General features: G+C 41.8%; 1 protein-coding gene across 1 annotated transcript; it reads right to left on the reverse strand.

Moving 5' to 3' along the window:
* Window positions 1-13,492: 13,492 nt before the first annotated feature.
* Window positions 13,493-15,868, reverse strand: LOC141607445 (uncharacterized). The gene is made up of 3 exons (XM_074426795.1): window positions 15,104-15,868; window positions 14,044-15,013; window positions 13,493-13,920 (listed from the first exon to the last, which is right to left on the reverse strand). The coding sequence occupies exons 1-3, from the start codon at window positions 15,866-15,868 to the stop codon at window positions 13,493-13,495; spliced, it is 2,163 nt and encodes a 720-aa protein (XP_074282896.1).
* Window positions 15,869-18,242: the final 2,374 nt, after the last annotated feature.

Genomic DNA, 18,242 nt, shown 5'->3' on the forward strand with positions numbered 1-18,242 from the left:
GTTTCCTAAATAATAGTAGTACGTTACATAATAAAAATAGAATAGGCTAGGATTCTAAAAATCCTTCCTTTTTATTACAACCACAATAATAATTATAATAACCAAATAATAATAAATAAAGACTCGGGCTATTCCTCCATCTTCCCTTTGCCCTTGTCATTCTTGTCATATTTCTTGTCACGACCTCGAGCTGGGCGCTCTTGCACCACTTCAGACCTAATCACCAACGGTCTTTCTCGAGGCCTGGCTCTTCCATTCTTGCCAACCACCATTTCCGCGACAGGAGTAGTCTTTGATTTCTTCGAAGGATGAATGACCTGAAACCCGGCTTCTTCTTCTCCCTCCGTCAGATGCTTCTCCTTCTCTTTCTCTCCCTCGCGCACCTTGTAGTCAACAGGCTCGCGTTTCCTCAGTCTCTCGCGCTCTTCCGGAGTTGCAGCCTTTCTCCACCTCAGATAAGAATCCGACACCCACAAAGCATTGGCGGAGAAGCTCAAGAACCACATGTTTCTTTGGGCCCATTTAATAGCCCACTCCCTTCGGCTCTCGGTAGTAAGCGCCATAGCAGTCTGCGGGACGATGTCAAGCCTCGGGATCGTCTGCTTCAGCCCAACTTGCCTCATCAGTCTTTCCGGAAAGATGCATACCATAAACTCCAATCCAGGAATGCGCACGGACCTAGTGGGATCCAAAGAAGACACTCCAGTGACAGACTTGAGGTGCCACCACGGTACAACCCACCTAATCAACGGACCATCATCATTTTTCAGCTTGTTCTTCCAATAATCGCAGACCCGGGTGAAGTCCACCATGTACAACCTCGTCCTCATCGCAATCGAACGAGCATGATAGGAAAGTGCATGAACTGGGGGCTCGATCAATCGGAGCCGTTCCATAAGCCAAACCTACCAAAAGCAGGTATTAGACATCGAAAAAAAAAAAAAAAAACGAAAAAAAAAGAAAAAAAAAAAAGAAGTGTGTCTTTTACCTGCAAAATGACGGGACTCCCCAAGAATGGCAGATCGCGGTTGGATTTCCTATTATCCAAGCCCAAAATAATCTCTCCTAAGCATAAGCAAGCTGGGCTCCTGCGCAGCTCCATTTGCTCAATAAGGCCCAAAAGACGGGGATCACCTCTCAAGTCTTCATCAATGTGTCCTTGGAAGACATACACATGCAACAAACAAAAGCCAAATGCCCTCCTCCTAGCAACATGAGAAACAGTAGGTTCGGCCCTGTTGATAAATCGGTCCGCAAAATCCAACATTCTCACGCCTTTCGGGGTAACTAGACGGTCCACCTCAAGTCTGGTCAGTCCAAGCAAGTCTCTGAATTTGCTCTTATACCCTTGCGAAGTGGAAGGAATGGCAGGTAAATGTTCGGGGTCCCACCCACCAATAGCAGCAATTTCCTTCAGAAATGGGCAAATGCCACCTCCTGGGAACGCGAAAACATGATAATTCGGGTCCCAATAGTCAAGGCAAGCATCCAAGAACGGTTTTACAACCTTAATGAGTTTCAAACTCAATAAAGACCCAAGGTTATAAGCACCCATGTCATGCTTCTCCATATTTGAAAATTCATTGGTCCATTCCTTTAAGCGGATCTCCAAAGTATTCATAATGACAATTTTCTTTTGAAGATTTATTTTGAGAGTTTTATGTGAATAGACGAAGAAAAGACGGAAGATTTATGTGAATTAAAGCTCCGTCGACGCTTCTATTTATACTAATTGCTGTTTCCAAAAATCCGCCAGAACGGACCAGCTTGGGAACAGGGCGCGACCTGCTGAGCCTCTTCAAAGGGACGCAGCTCATGCTGCGCCTCTTCCCCAGTCTCACTTCTGTGATTTCCGCGTTGGATCTTTCCTAATTCTATAACGCATGATTTCCTATTCCTGCGGGGTTTTATTTTGGTAAATACGAGAAGTTTACCATGTTTCAGGTTTCCTAGATTCGCGGGCACGCATTTCAAGGCGACGTCGACACCTTCGCCATTTCATCACAAATAATTTTCATTTTCTTTTTAGGAAATAATTTTCATTCATTTTCTTCTTTGGGACATAAATTTCATTTGTTTTCATTTTTAACGAATTTCAGCATTTCACTTCTACATTTTCTAACTTATAGATTCATCTTTTTCTTTTTTTAGGGGGTAACCCTCCCTACCGTCCGGTCATTTCCGGCAAAATTTTTGCATTTTTGTGTTCTTTTGAGTCTCATTTTGCGCTAATTAAGGCCATATGTATATAAAAATGTATGTTTTGCGTGATTTCTATGTAAATTTCGGCAGCATGACGGCACAAACCGTTATCCACCAAACCTGTTCAGAACTAACCTGCAGATACAAGCGTCACAACCCAGCAGCAAAGGCACTCAGGCCGTCGTATATACGCCAAACAAAGCAAATGTACAAGCAAACTGGGGGCTCGATGCCCGCCGCCTCGACTTCCTGCAAAGACAAATAGCTCTCACTAATCGATGATCTTTCGTCGTAATTCTCAAAATCAAATCAGGAAAAAGTAAAAGATACTCACCACTACTGGCCAGTACGCCAACCTCCCGTAAAGGAACGCCGAGTAGTCCTCGCCAGGAAGAAGAAGGTCGTCGCCACTGGCACCAGCCAAGTCCGCCTCCCTCTCAGCCTCAGAAGGCTCCCTAAACATCGTCCTGGGAGGATCGACGGGAACCGTCAACGCATCCCGAGAGCACTGACGAGCTAAACGTTCGCCCAAGTACCACACAGGACCCATCGACGTCCTCAACAGCAGTCGACTCGGGCTCCTAGGTCGAAGGACCTCAGCGACAAAAGGAGGCGCTCCAGCGTACTCCGCCCAAGGTCTGGGCACCCACTATGACAATATAAGGCAAAGATCATTCCTGTAATCAATTAAAGGCAAAGTATAAGAAGTATAAATGAATACAAATGGGATACTCACGCTGCTCAGCTGAAGAGCGTTCACGTCCCGCCGGTAGACGTTGTGAGAAGAACGCTTGCTCTTCGTCCAAAGACATCACCCAATCCTCACCACAGATAGGCCCTCTCCAGCAGCTCCGTCCTCTTGGGCGCGAGACTCGGGAAGTAGGAGTACACCCACGCCTGTAAAGCAAAATAATCAATGACGATCTTTCGTGACTTGATAAAGAAAGGAATTTACTTTGGTCTAAAGGAAGGTTCATACCTCTAACAAGAGTCCGGTCCGACAAAGACACCGGGAGAAGTCCCCTTCTCCATCAACTCCGGACGAACCATGGCCCTCATGAAGCGGATGAGGACCGCAAAACCAGCAGTGACCCAGTCCCAACGCCCTAGGGAACTCAGGTCAGAAAGAAAGGGAAGAAGCTTCGTCGACAACCTCTCGCCCTTGTCTCCGAGGTAAATCGAAGACAGGAACCACCAAAGCCACAGACGAGCCCTCTGCTCAGCTGTACAAGGAGGAGGAGCCGTCTCTCTCCCGTCAATCGTCACCAGCGTCGGGGTCTTCCCCGCAAAGTAGTCTCGAACGTAGGAACTGGGCACCAAACCCGGCACTGTAACAGCCTTCGACGACAAGTTCCAACCGATCAATCTCCTCGCCTCGGCCGAGTCCGCCCTCATGGCAGTCTCCGGCCACACCATCTCCTCGGTCCCACACGGCAGACCAGAAATCATGCCATAATCCTCCAAAGTGACTCCCACCTCACCAAAAGGCAGGTGAAACGTGGAAGTCGTATCCCAGAATCGGTCCAAGAAAGCGCGGACCAGGCTAAGGTTAGCCCGCAACTTCCTCTTCACGATATCCCTCCAGACCTGTACCAAAGGACCGAACGCTCCACGCTCGATCATGGCCCTCTCCTCCGCCGACAGCCGCTCGTAGTGCTCCATCGCCGTCGTGTACCCCGAGAACGACCTAATGTTCCCGGCCTCCTATTATGATTGGAAACAAAAGCTATCTTTAGTTTTGAATGAAATTTGAAAGAAATTTGGACAAAAAGAATGAATGAGGACATGTGGTGAGTAGTGAATTCCTATTTACCAAACTCTTCACCGTCCTGTAGGACAGGTGACCCTCTGCAGCCCACACGAGGTGCCTACTCTCCCAGGTCTCAGCCCACGCAGGAGCTCCCCTCAGCTGACGACCTCCTCGCCCGACGTTGGCCCGTTTCGGGATCCCTTCCTCCTCGACGGCCTCCTCCTCGTGAAACTCAGCAGCCATCACCGCAGCGGTGAAGGCCTACTCTAAAGCCTCCTCAACAGTAGCGGCGTCTATCTCCATGGGAGCTCTCCCAGAAGTAGAAGCCTCATCACCTGCAACGTTAAAGCAAATTCAGGTCGCGTCACATGACGACGAGCCTTTATTAAAGAGTTTTCGAGCCTTCAAGGCCCTGAAATCGCTCTTTCCTTGCCATCCTTGGCCATATTCCCATCAACCCGATCACTCATGTGATAAATTGGGTCAAGTCAAGTCCAATTCGAAGCCTAGTTCCGGGTTCAAGTCGAAATTTCGGCAGCATTTCGCTATAACGACGATTATGCCCAAGAAGGGTGTCCTGAAAAGCTGTCACAAACCAAAATTCCGAGATGGTAGAAAGTTTACCCATCATCTAAGGATCCCAAGTATCAAATTTCATCGCAAATGGGTAACCCTAAGGCTATTTTCGAAGCAATTTAGGGTTTAGCTGTAAAACCGTCTCAAAATTTCACTCAAAGGCTCAAAACTTGATGAAAATTCGAAGCAAACACATGGTTATGTTCCTAACATTACCTACTATCCATTTCCAACATCAATTTGACAAGGCAAATCCATTTGGGGGAAAAGCCCCAAATTTTCGATCAATAGGGTCGAAAACCCTAAATTTCGCGGCTCAAAATTCAACAAATGTAGATGATTAATGCAAGATTAAGACACATACCTCGATTAGTCATGTTTAAAGCAAGCTTTTGAATCAAACCTTGGCGGAAATGGTGAAGATTTGAGAGAGAAATGAGTGATTTATGTTTCGAATGCAAATGAATACAATCCCTCTGATTTCCGCGTTTTTACGCAGGAAAGCCAAATTGGGGAATAGACGCAGCAGGCGCTGCGCCTCTTCCAAGAGACGCAGCTCTTGCTGCGCCTCTTCCTTTTGTTCCCTCCATACGGATTTTCAAAACTTCGTTATAAATTCGTTATTTGTGGGCCCATCTTTGGTGCGCTTCTTCCCCGATGCTATTTTACTCTTTTGGTCCGTTCGACGATTTTCTTTCGTTTCGGCTCTCATTTCCAAGCCAGCAGCAGACTGTTTATTCCTTCCAAGACCCGTTTTTTTGCTTGTCGCAACGAGCATTTACTTATTCACAAGAATTCGACATACGTTCATTATGTCTCAAGCGAGAGTAAGCGGATATACTTTCCCTCTCATACAAGAAGAATAATTCCCCATGGTGTCTCCAGCGAGAGTAAGCGGACGTACTGTCTCTCTTAAGACGTGAGGATTAACATCTACCCAAACAGATTTCTCCCTCCAGCAGTTCCCAGCCGTGTCCTGCTACTTGCAATATTTTCCCGAAGATTACCCAAACAGTTTCTCCCTCCAGCAGTTCCCAGCCGTGTCCTGCTACTTGCAATATTTTCCCGAAGATTATTCAAACAGTTTTCCCTCCAACAGTTCCCAGCCGTGTCCTGCTACTTGCAATATTTTCCCGAAGATTATCCAAACAGTTTTTCCTCCAGCAGTTCCCAGCCGTGTCCTGCTACTCTCAATGTTTCGTGTTTCCCCGCAGAGTTTGACGAGGGTGTCATTCTCCAGAAGTTCCCAAACCCAAAGCCTTCTTTCTTAGGTTCGTAAACCCGAAATTAGGACTTTTTCAACTATAGGATCCCAATCCCATAGGTTCATAAGCCTTCAAGTTCCCCAAACCAATAGAGTTCCTATACCCAACCTTCGGTTTACCCCTTAAGTTGAACTTACTTTAGGCCTCCTTCCCGTCAATGCTTTCCTATAGGGTCCCATACCCTAGCACAATCCTTATATATCCTTTAGGTCTTACCCTTAGCTCCCATGCTCAACCTTAGCTCCTACGCAACTCCGGAAGCATCTCGAGGAAGAAGTCTCGGGTATGGTCTCTTCTTATGGTCAAGGCGAGCCTCCTTACGTAGTCTAATGGACTTTAAACGACCCTCCCCGATAGTCGACAGACTCTAAAATGTTCCCGACGACAGGTCCTTGGTTCAGACCCCTTGAGCCGCCTCTCGTCGCCATAGTCGTCAGGTTGTAATCTTCGATTGACCTGATGGCTATACTTTGACTTTCGCCTTGTCCAAGCCTCAGTCAAAGTGGGGGCTCTGTAGATACCTCATTTCTGCACCTCCCGCAAACCACCCGGTGATGATTGGGCCACATGTTTGATACGCGGAACGATTTGTGACAGTTCGTAAGATTATCGTCAAGTGATTGCTCAAAAATTAATGTCGACCTCTTAGTTGTCATCTACGTCCCGATACGGTCGTTTTGGCAGTAATTAGAGTACATTCGGAGTCCGGGCCTAAAACCGTCTCCATTTTCTGATAACTGTTAAATCCCGAGTCGGAATGTTCTGGAATGTTCCGGATATTTCTATTCCATATTTCACAAATTTTATCTTTTGGTAAATAATATCCCGTAATATTCATATAAGATATTAAGGAAATCGAATTATTTCCGTCCTACCATAACTCAAACGCGGAAATCTTTCTTCAGCAGGAGGAAACCTCCTGGGAATAGACGCAGCAGGTGCTGCGCCTCTTCCAAGAGACGCAGTGGCTGCTGCGCCTCTTCCCAGGCCCTTTTCTGCATATTTTTTCGTATCTTTTTTCATATCTTTCCGATATTCACTTCCAAAGAGTCTCCGAAACCCTAATTCCTTCACGTGATTAGTATAAATAGGAGCCTTCGCTCCTCATATTTCTCACGCGAGTGTCCGCCCTTCTCTTCTCCCTTTGCATTCTGGACCTTTGTTCTTACTTTTTGGCGTCTACGTGCTTGAACATTCGACCACGTAAGCTCGGATCCTTCTGAGTACCAGCCTCATTTGCATGACCGACCAATTTGACCAACTCCACATCAATCAACTTAATTAATCTAATCGGTTTCCTCTTACGAGGGCACTTTCGTCTACATTCGAGTCGAGCATCACTAATCGATAACTTAGTTCTTCTCGTTTCGTCAAACATGTAAGTCTGTGGGTGTAAATTTCTCTTTTATTTATTGTTCTTTACTTTTTGTATCCTCATTAATGTAAGGTTTATGTCGAAAACACCTTGTTAAAACCGATTTCTAAAACCGTGTTTAAAATCCTTTTTACGGATTACCAGAAGATAAACCGTCGAGAAAGGACGCAGAATCGCTGCGCCTCTTGAAGGAGCGCGAGCACTGCTGCGCCTCTTCGTGAGGGCCGCCGCATTCTGCTTCCTTTCTTCTTCTTCCTTCGTCCTCTGTAATTCGTCCTCTTTATTCGTTTTCGTTTGTTTTCTTTAATTCTTTGGTATATTAACATAATCATCTCACATGTATGTTATTTATCATCATTAATACGTATAATTCATCATTAAATCCGACTTAAATCCCAAGTAACTCATATTTGCGGGTTTTCATCATTAAAATCAATTCGGGTTTTAGAGATTCAATTCATCAATATTGAGTCTCTGGAATTCATCATTGACATATTTGCATCTGTTATTTATCGTCACCATCATATATTCATCATTGATCCATCGTATTTAGCCTAATTAGTTTAATTTGTTAATTTGTTAATAATCCTCTTTTAATCTTGTAAATATTAATTCATCCACATTCGTCTCATCCATGTTTTATTGCTTTTATGACTCATTCGTGTGTAATTAATGAATTAAATCACTTCCATCCGAGTAAATATCGTAATCAATCCTTAAATTCACCAATTAACATTAACGATTTGCAGTTCCGGCTTCACAGCCAGAACTCACCCTTGGAACAAGCGTAGTCCTGCTGCGCCTCTTCCAAAGGGCGCAGTCCTGCTGCGCCTGTTCCAGGTTGAGTTCTGTCTCTGAACTCTGTTGTTGCTTGACCTAGTTTAGTTAGTCTACGTATAATTAACTATTATCCGTATTATCACCCACTTGTCTGTTCGTTAATTCTTTCTTTTATTCTTTTTCTCAAATCATCCGTTTTAAAGGTATTTTCGACATAGATCAATGAACCGATGTAATTATTGTAATTTTTCATTATTGTAATTTTGTTTATCATATTTCTTGTATCATTTGTGTGCCTTCACATGTAATTGAACTTAAATCCTACTTCAACATTAATTGTATGCTAAATTACGTGTTCACCGACTTAGTCTAATGTTCACATGCTAGGATTAAAACGTTGAATGTTGCATTGCATGCATATAATCGACGATATATCGAGTATAGACAATTTCCCTAATCATTAGTAGAGGCCGCTATCGAGGCGGGCGGGATTAGGTGTTCGATCAAAAGAGCTTCCTAATACGTACCCTTACCCCTTACTCCAGATCTCTGTGAACATCCGTGTTCATTGGCATCCACGAGAGTCATTCTAGACATAGAATGCTAAGGGTAACGAGTTCTTGGTGTCTATGTCACTACTTTGTGTCTTGACATGGCACGAGGTATTCGAACGGTTTCCAATTTTCCACAATAAATTGGTGGCGACTCCACAAATGCAAACGCTTGTTTCCCAAGCGCCCCCGTGGCCCATGTCCACACACACCCTCATACCAAGGTACCTTACCAAGGACTACCGTAGCATGAAAGGCTGTTACCATCTCGGTTTCCCGAGTTTAGTATATCAAAGTTACCAATTCCAAACAACATTTATTAAAGTATAAAGAGTTAGCGATTACATTATCTCAGACCAACTCCAAATAAAAGTATAAAGATCTCAATACAACTACGTAAAATAACACCCGTCGGACCGAATACTCGGTCGAGTATAGAGCATACTCGGTCGAGTACCCTCCACTCAGTCGAATATTCCACATACTCGGCCGAGTATTCCTGGGCAGTAGCCAACCTAGGATACACGACACCCTTTACTCGACCGAGTAGGCCATACTCGGCCGAGTACCAGCTTAGGAAAACCGTAGTATTACAATCACGAACTGAAGGCAAAACGCATTAGCAAGATCAAATCCAAGACCTATCATAAAATAAAGAAGAAAGATAAAACGAAGGCAGCGTGTTCAGATCTAAAAGAGCGTCAGGAAAAAACTAGCTAAAATGCGGAGCCTTTTTTGGTCATCATAAACTGAAGGCAAAGCATATTAGCAAGATCAAGTCCAATTAGACCTAATAGTATCATAAAATAGAGAAGGATGATAAAATGAAGGCAACGTGTTCATATCTAAAAAATGGGAGCTTGCAGCAAAAGAACGGAAAAGAGCTAGGCTGAAGTACTAGGATGTAAGTATGAAGTAGCAACGTTACTCAGTTTTGTAAAGAAGGGCTCACAATAGGGTATATAATACAAAACATAATGTAATTGTTTGGTTGCCCACATAAAATATGAAAAGAGGAACTTAATTATTACATTCACCCATCAATTATTATTACCTTAACTAATTTTCGAACCTGTGCAAATGCACAAGATGCTCTTTATTTTTATTTTTATTTTTGGTTGAAAACTCAATTTTAATTTCTATATTTCTAATGGAGCCAAAGATTCATTACTTTTTGATTCTGGATTATGATGGAATAAAGCAAAATGGCTCACTAAAGTGGTTGACGGGCTAAATCGCGCACCTATCAAAGATAAACCAACTGGCCTAAACTATGCAGTAGAGGAAGTCGGGATCGTATCCACAGGGAGACAATTTATTCTAGTTGCTAAATCTAATCTGTCTATGTAACCGAAATGGGGGTTTGTTTTGATTGGTTTGTAAACCTAATGCAACAAAGATGAAATAAATAGTAAAAGTATTGATATAAAAATATATGGAGAAAATAGCTAAGATTGTCGGTTCACTATGGTCTAATAACGGAAAAAGGTAGGGTCAAAAACTTGGTCTAATTACGGTCTGAAGGACAGTGATAAGGTCCTCTCGGTCCGCTAATCACCCTAGAAACTTTATAATATGCTCTCGCCCTATTTAAATTACTCTATTGTTCGTAGCAGATCTCACTCTTTCCAATCTCTCGATCTAGGTCGGAGTTTATCATATTAAAATAACTAGTTGCATGCATTCAACTAATTAAATAGGAATTAAATGCTACGATTAACAATTCAGACGAATGATTATTCCAAATCTAAAACCTAATTGAAAACCGTTATTCAACCATAGATTCCCTAAATCCCAGCACAAGAAATTTAGCTACGAATATTCAAATTTACTAAATCGATAATAATAATGATAATTGAATTAAGCATGATGAAAATTTGAGGGAAGCAATTAAACATAAAATAAAAACAGAACAAAGGAAAGTAAAAAAAACAAGAGAAAGAAATAAAAATGAATAACAAAGGTTAATTGGATTACCAAAATCAAAAGGAAGCGGGATTACAAAATTCAGATCCGAAAAGCACAAGCAAAGCAACGTAGGAAAGTGTTTAGCAGTGTAAAGATAACCTAATATTGTTCTCAGCTATCCGTTATATAACAATAGCCAAAAATTATTACTAAACAACTAATGGGCCGATTAACTTATTAACCAAAAACGGCCTGACAGCTAAAAATAGTCGATCGACTACTTAAAGCAGTCGATCGACCAACTCCTCCGAAAAAACCATTCAATCGACTAATTGAGGCAGTCGATCGACTTTTCTCCTAAACAGCAGCGTCCAACACTCCCTCTTGACGCATTTCCATGCAGCTACACGCCTTCCAAGACGACCGTTTCCGAGCTCTAGTCTCACTAACGCCTCAACTTCAACTCCGGGGGCAGAATTTGGCTTGATTTCACTCCTCTTGGGCCAACAACCTACAAAATGCATAGTACGACTGAAGTAATCGAAAACAAGGGAGAATGGTAGCTTACGCTACCCAAAATAGCATAAAAATACGTGCAAAAGAGTAGAGTAAACGTATGAAAAAGGCACGCATCAAACCTCCCCAAACCAAACCCTTGCTTGTCCCCAAGCAAGCTTTAGACTCTAACTAAACTAACTAATGGAACGGGTTCAATCTCAGAGCTAACTACAAAGGGAAATGCCTAAACCAATTTAATGCAACAACCAACAATCAATTAGCAAGACGAGTCATGCAAACGAATTATGAAGATGTTAAAAACTGCTGAACCTTCGACCTTGCAAGACTTATCATAATGGACTCTCATGGGTCGCTCAATCACTCATTTAAACACGTGGTAATATATAATGTGAGATAGAAAGAATAAAGAACACTCACCTAACTGCGACCTATAAGAACATGCATGCAATCTAACATGAATAAAATCTCTACAACCGTACATATGCATTCCAACCATTCAAATGACCAAGAAACATGCCGAGGACTTACATTTGGGGTAAGTGAGGTAATGGGTAAGAAGGGGCTAAAAAGAATTTGGGAAAATGGAGTTAAAGCTAAGCTAGTAACAACCGAATACCAAATTTAATCGCATTCCAACTTCATACTCAATTTAATAATACATAACAGTGCAAATTAGATGCACACAACTGACAATCCACCAAAACATTGTTAACTCCCCATAAGATATAGATAAAACGTGGGAGTATAAATCATTAACTCAATAACTTCCATTTTTTTTCGTTTTTTTTTTCTTTTTTTTTTCTTTTTTTTTTTTCTTTTATTCCCTTCAACTTTTACACCTTCTTCTCAAATCAGATATAACCACACTGCAATGAAACATTCCCAAAAGGCTACCATTACTAGCTCGGCTAGGGTAGGCAGAATTATAGATTGTAGCTATTTGGGACAAAACAGGCAATTTGGCTGTGTGGAGCTCATGGTAGAAAGAAATAAAGGGAATTACCTCTCCTAAAATGTGTCACCAACCACAGACCGAATGCATACAGGTACTAAGTAGACTGAATTCATGCTTATGCAATTTTGATGTAACATGCCTTATAAGGAGTAACTACTCACATTCCTACATGAACTGGTCATGAATGTCACCAGTTTATAAGCTCTACGCCTTAGAAATTATAGGTAGCTTGCCAAAATTCAAAGTCAAGTCTAATGTTCAGCAAGAATTTTAACAAAAACTCGTGGACTATGCATAAAAGACTCTGCTAATAACATGTCAATTATGCAAGGCTCAGGTAAAACAAAATGTAGCGCAAAATCATCATTGAAATATTATCGTTCCGACTCGACTAATATGAAAAAGAAACATGTTTTTGTATTTTTTTCAAATTTTTCAATTTTTTTTTAAAAATATATGGAGAAGGAAAAACAATGCAACGGAAATGCAATAAACATGCAAACAAAATGCAGCAAAAATGCAGATGGATGCAAACAGACATATGCATACCCTCCCCAAACCAAATCACACAATGCCCCCATTGTGATCAGTAAACACCAGCAGCATCAAAAATATATGGGAGAAGGGGTACGCAAAACAAGATGAAAAACAAATAAAGAAGAGAAGGAAAAGGACTCACAAGATAGGGCACGTAAAAGACCTCCATGATAGACTCTATATACTCGGAAAATATCCCCATCATACACCTTTCAAAAGTAGCTGGGCATTACACAAACCAAATGGCATCCTGCAATATGCATAAACACCATAGGGACAAGTAAAAGTCGTTTTCTCCTGATCATCCGAATGGATAGGGATCTGAGAGAACCCTGAGTATCCGTCTAGATAACAAAAAAACTTATGGGAAGCTAATATCTCTAACATCTGGTCAATAAAGGGAAGAGGGAAATGATCTTTCTTAGTTGCGGCATTTAATTGTCTATAATCTATGCACATCCGCCAGCCGGTCACAGTTCTAGTCGGTATTAATTCATTCTTATCATTTTTAATCACTGTAGTCCCTCCTTTCTTCGGAACTACAGGAACTGGGCTCACCCAATTAGAGTCAGAGATAGAATACATTATACCAGCATCAAGAAGTTTCATTAGCTCTTTCCTTACCACATCCTGCATGTTTTGATTCAACCTGCATAAACCCTGTGCACCAGGCTTATGACCTTCCTCCAGGTTGATCCGATGCATACAGAAATCTGGACTACTACCTGTCAAGTCATCTAAACTGTATCCCATAGCCTTATTATTCTTTCTCAGAACGCTCAACAAATCGGCAAGTTGGCTATCATCAAGCTTGGAACTAACGATAACCGGATGTTGTTAATGGTGATCGAGAAAAACATACTTAAGGTGGGAGGGGAGAGGTTTGAGCTCCGGTTTCTTTACCTCAACAGCATAAGAGGTCGCCATTATCGCATTTACCATCTCACCTTTCTCAATAGTGAACTCCCTACCTTTCAGAGCAGCTTTCATTGTCTCAGAATCAACCTTCTCATCTTCTGCAAAATCATCAAAGGCTATCAAAGCTTCTAACGGGTCCCCAAGGAGGGATCCCGTTCAATAATCAAACATAGATTCATCTACAATGTCTATAGCATAACATGTATCCTCTATCATAGGCTTAGCCAGCGTACTAGCCAAGTTTAAAGTAACACTATCATCCCCTACCTCGAGAGTCAAAGGTCCCTGTTTGACATCAATAATGCCTCCTACAGTATGCAAAAATGGCCTACCCAAGATTATGGGGATCTGCGTGTCCTCGGCCATATCTAATACAATGAAATCAACAGGTATAAAGAATTTTCCTATCTTAACAGGGACATCCTCTAATACACCTAGAGATCGCTTAACTGTTCGGTCAGCCATTTGTAGGGTAACATTGGTAACTTTAAGATGCCTCATATTCAGTTTCTTGCAAACAGAATAGGGCATGACACTGACACTGGCACCCAAATCACATAAAGCTTTATCTATTACATGAGTGCCTATATTACAGGGAATTGAAAAACTACCAGGATCCTTCAATTTTTGTGGAGACTTGCTTTGTAGGAGTGCACTACACACTTATGTAAAAGCAATGGTTTCTACCTCATTAAAGCTCCTCTTACGGGTCAAGATGTCCTTCATAAACTTAGCATAAGAGGGTACCTGGGTAATTAGTTCGGTAAAAGGTACAGTTACCTGAAGATTTTTAACGACCTCCAAGAATTTACCAAATTGTTGCTCGACTTTTGTGTTCTTCAGGCACCCTGGAAAAGGAACCTTGATAACAATTGGTGGGTCAGCAACTTTACTCTTCCCTTTGTCAGAAATAGACGCCTTATCAGTAGTAGAAGGTGTTACAATAGCAATAGATGACGGATCAGCAACTCCGTCTGGCGAAAAAGTCGATCGACCAACTAAATCAGATGATCGACCACTTTTTTCAGTCGATCGACCACTTTTTTCAGTCGATCGACTATTTTCAGTCTCCCCAATTTTCTGTTCAGCAGTTTTAGTCGATCGACCACTAATTTCAGTTGATCGACTTTTTTCAGGTATCAGAGCATCTTCGTCCGCTGCTTTTTCTTCCGCATCCATATCTAACTTCTCAATTATGATCTCCTCAACACTCTCAGGCATCACGGGTCCATCATAGGTAAGACCGCTTCGAAGATGAATCGTATTAGCCGTGTCATGCGGCTTCTCAGGCTGAGACGGTGGTGTACCTGGTTGTCTACTTGAAGTGGATAGTTGGGCAATTTGATTGTCCAACATCTTGTTATGCGCCATCAACTGAGTGATAAGTGCCTCTTGTTTTTGTGAGGCTGCCATCTGTTGTTGAAGCATGGCCTTAATGTCAGATAGATCATTGTTTAGATGTTGTTGACCTCCTTGATTGTTCCTCTGATAACCACCTTGTGGTTGATTTCCCCGATTCTGAGGAATAGTGTATGTCTGATTTAGACCTTGTGGCGGTGGTGGAGTTGGGTTGAGAACATTCTGACTTCGATAAGAGAAATTAGGATGCTCTCTAGTCCTTTCATTGTAGAAATTGGAGTATGGTGTACCTTGTTTGAAGGACTGGAAGGCGTGAACCTGCTCCAAGGGACTCAGGCACTCAACTGCATCATGTCCTGCAATACCACATCACTCACAAGATGTTTCCTGCTGGGTCATAGCATGAACTGTCTGCTGGTTTCCCAAAGACTGGGCTGTCTTAAGTTCGGCAATCTGAGCAATTAATGTCTCTAGCTGAGCTGCAACAGCTCCATCAGATGAACTTCCTCCTCTCGTGCTACCTCTGGGGTTCCCATACTTAGCAGTATGGGTAGCTATTTGGTCAATTAGTTTCCAAGCATTATTATCATTTGTGTTGTCCTGGAATCTCCCGTTAGCTGAGGAATCAAGTAATGCCCGATGGTCATCATATAGTCCATTGTTGAACTGGTTACAGAGAAACCACTTTTGAAACCCATGGTGAGGAACTGAACGAACCAATCTCTTAAAACGAATCCATGCCTCGTTTAAGTCTTCAGTTGGGCCTTGCTTGAAGCTAGTAATTTGATTTCTCAAGGCATTCGTCTTCTGGGGCGGAAAATATCTCTTGTAGAAGGAAAGAGCTAAACTGTTCCAGTCGGTTACCCCCTGATCTTCCATATCTAAATCACGTAGCCACTCTGTAGCACCGTCTCGCAGATAAAATGGGAAGAGCACCTGTTTTACTTGGTCCTGGGTCACCCCAGCAGTCAAGGGTATGGAGCAGCAGTAGGTAACGAATCTCTCCATATGTGTAGCAGGGTCTTCCGTGGCTCCCCCTCCAAACAGATTTATCTCTACCAAATTAATGTAAGATGGCTTTATCTCAAAAGTCCCGTTATCTGTTGTAGGGAGTTTGAATCCCTTGGAGATGGATGCAAGGGTAGGCTTTGCGTGACTTGCTAATGTAGGCATGATTGTAGCAGCTGCAGAAGTAGAAGTGTCTTCTTAAAAAGACTGATTTTCTGCAATAAAACTGGCGTAAGCGGCTTCAAGCGTACTCAAGTCTTCTGCTTGGCGGACTTCCTTCCAAAAATTTCGTCTAGATCGAAATGTCTTTTCTGGTTCAGAATCATATGGTACGAGTTCGGACCTGTGAGACCTGGATATAAACGAAACACTAAAGAAAGGAATGAGAACGGTCTCAAGGAACTAATGTCCCCTAAGACAAGACAAACTAAATAAGCAAACAGAGAAAAGTTGCCTCCCCGGCAACGACGCCAAAATTTGACAGGCTAAATCGTGCACCTATCAAAGATAAACCAACTGGCCTAAACTATGCAGTAGAGGAAGTCGGGATCGTATACATGGAGACAATTTATTCTATTTGCTAAATCTAATCTGTCCATGTAACCGAAAGGGGGTTTGTTTTGATTGCTTTCTAAAACTAATGCAACAAAGATGAAATAAATAGTAAAAGTATTGATATAAAAATATATGGAGAAAATAGTTAAGATTGTCGGTTCACTATGGTCTAATAACGGTAAAAGGTAGGGTCAAAAACATGGTCTAATTACGGTCTGAAGGGCAGTGATAAGGTCCTCTCGGTCCGCTAATCACCCTAGAAACTTTCTAATATGCTCTCGCCCTATTTAAAGTACTCTATTGTTCGTAGCAGATCTCACTCTTTCCAATCTCTCGATCTAGGTCGGAGTTTATCATATTAAAATAACTAGCTGCATGCATTCAACTAATTAAATAGGGATTAAATGCTACGATTAACAATTCAGACGAATGATTATTCCAAATCTAAAACCTAATTGAAAACCGTTATTCAACCATAGATTCCCTAAATCCCAGCACAAGAAATTTAGCTACGCATATTCAAATTTACTAAATCAATAATAATAATGATAATTGAATTAAGCATGATGAAAATTTAAGGGAAGCAATTAAACAGAACAAAGGAAAGTAAAAAAACAAGATAAAGAAATAAAAATGAATAACAAAGGTTAATTGAATTACCAAAATGAAAAGGAAGCGAGATTACAAAATTCAGATCCGAAAAGCACAAGCAAAGCAACGTAGGAAAGTGTTTAGCAGTGTAAAGATAACCTAATATTGTTCTCTGCTATCCTTTATATAACAATAGCCAAAAATTATTACTAAACAACTAATGGGCCGATTAACTTATTAACCAAAAACGGCCTGGCAGCTAAAAATAATCGATCGACCACTTAAAACAGTCGATCGACCAACTTCGCAGAGAAAACCAGTCGATCGACTAATTGAGGCAGTCGATCGACTTTTCTCCTATACAGCAGCGTCCAGCACTCCCTCTTGACGCATTTCCATGCAGCTACACGCCTTGCAAGACGACCGTTTCCGAGCTCTAGCTTCACTAACGCCTCAACTTCAACTCCGGGGGCAGAATTTGGCTTGATTTCACTCCTCTTGGGCCAACAACCTGCAAAATGCATAGTACGACCGAAGTAATCGAAAACAAGGGAGAATGGTAGCTTACGCTACCCAAAATAACATAAAAATGCGTGCAAAAGAGTAGAGTAAACGTATGAAAAAGGTACGCATCAGTGGTTGCGCTTCTTTCTCTTCTGAAGTAGTGGTCCTTTGATGCAGTTCTCGACGCAATTTTCATCTTGGGCCATTCGGAAACAACCTCTTTGTGTTGCTAACACAAGGGTAAGGCTACGTACATCTGACCCCCTACCCCGCAATTTGCGGAGCCATTGAGGCATTGGGGTAATGTTGTTGTTGTTAAAAACCCAATTTTACATTGCTATGATATGTTATGTGAGGAATTTGGGCCCGAAATTAATATGTAATATTCATATTTTCATGTAAAAATAAGAAAGTGACAAGTATAAGGCACATAGTATAAGTCCTGTTTTCTTTCATTGACATATCCCATAAAAGAAGTACTATTGTCGATATTATGTACAACCGATTATATTAACTGAGGTCCTTAATCTAGTAACTTGTTTGGTTGCATTTATGGATTCTAATTCTGTAAAAATTCTAACTTACCAAGAGCCAAGGGACTAGATGAACAACTTTTCATTATAGAGACGAGCAAGCATTGTTGACAGTGGGGGAACGACGAGGGGGTTAGTAGTGGCCAACGTCTTCGCTGAACAATGAGAACAATAGCAACAACATTATAGCCTTAATCCCAAAATGATTTGGGGTCAGCTAACATGAATCATCCGGTAGAACCGTCCATGGATGAATGCACGTGAAAAACAAAAGGGGAGTGAAACATAGTACAAAAACCAAGGTAAACTTATAAGTTGTAAAATTGAAGTTTGGATTTCCTTTATAAAAAACTTAG

This window comes from Silene latifolia, chromosome 10 (genome assembly GCF_048544455.1).
Source record: "Silene latifolia isolate original U9 population chromosome 10, ASM4854445v1, whole genome shotgun sequence".
Classification (NCBI taxonomy): Eukaryota; Viridiplantae; Streptophyta; class Magnoliopsida; order Caryophyllales; family Caryophyllaceae; genus Silene; species Silene latifolia.

What these genes read in the sequence shown, in the direction of transcription:
- LOC141607445 (XM_074426795.1), bottom strand. Translation starts at nt 15,868, where the DNA reads ATGCCTACATTAGCAAGTCACGCAAAGCCTACCCTTGCATCCATCTCC. An exon ending in CTTTGGGAAACCAGCAGACA is followed by an intron (nt 15,014 to 15,103) that starts GTTCATGCTATG and finishes CCCTTGGAGCAG; the next exon opens with GTTCACGCCTTCCAGTCCTT. An exon ending in TATGAAGGACATCTTGACCC is followed by an intron (nt 13,921 to 14,043) that starts GTAAGAGGAGCT and finishes CCTGTAATATAG; the next exon opens with GCACTCATGTAATAGATAAA.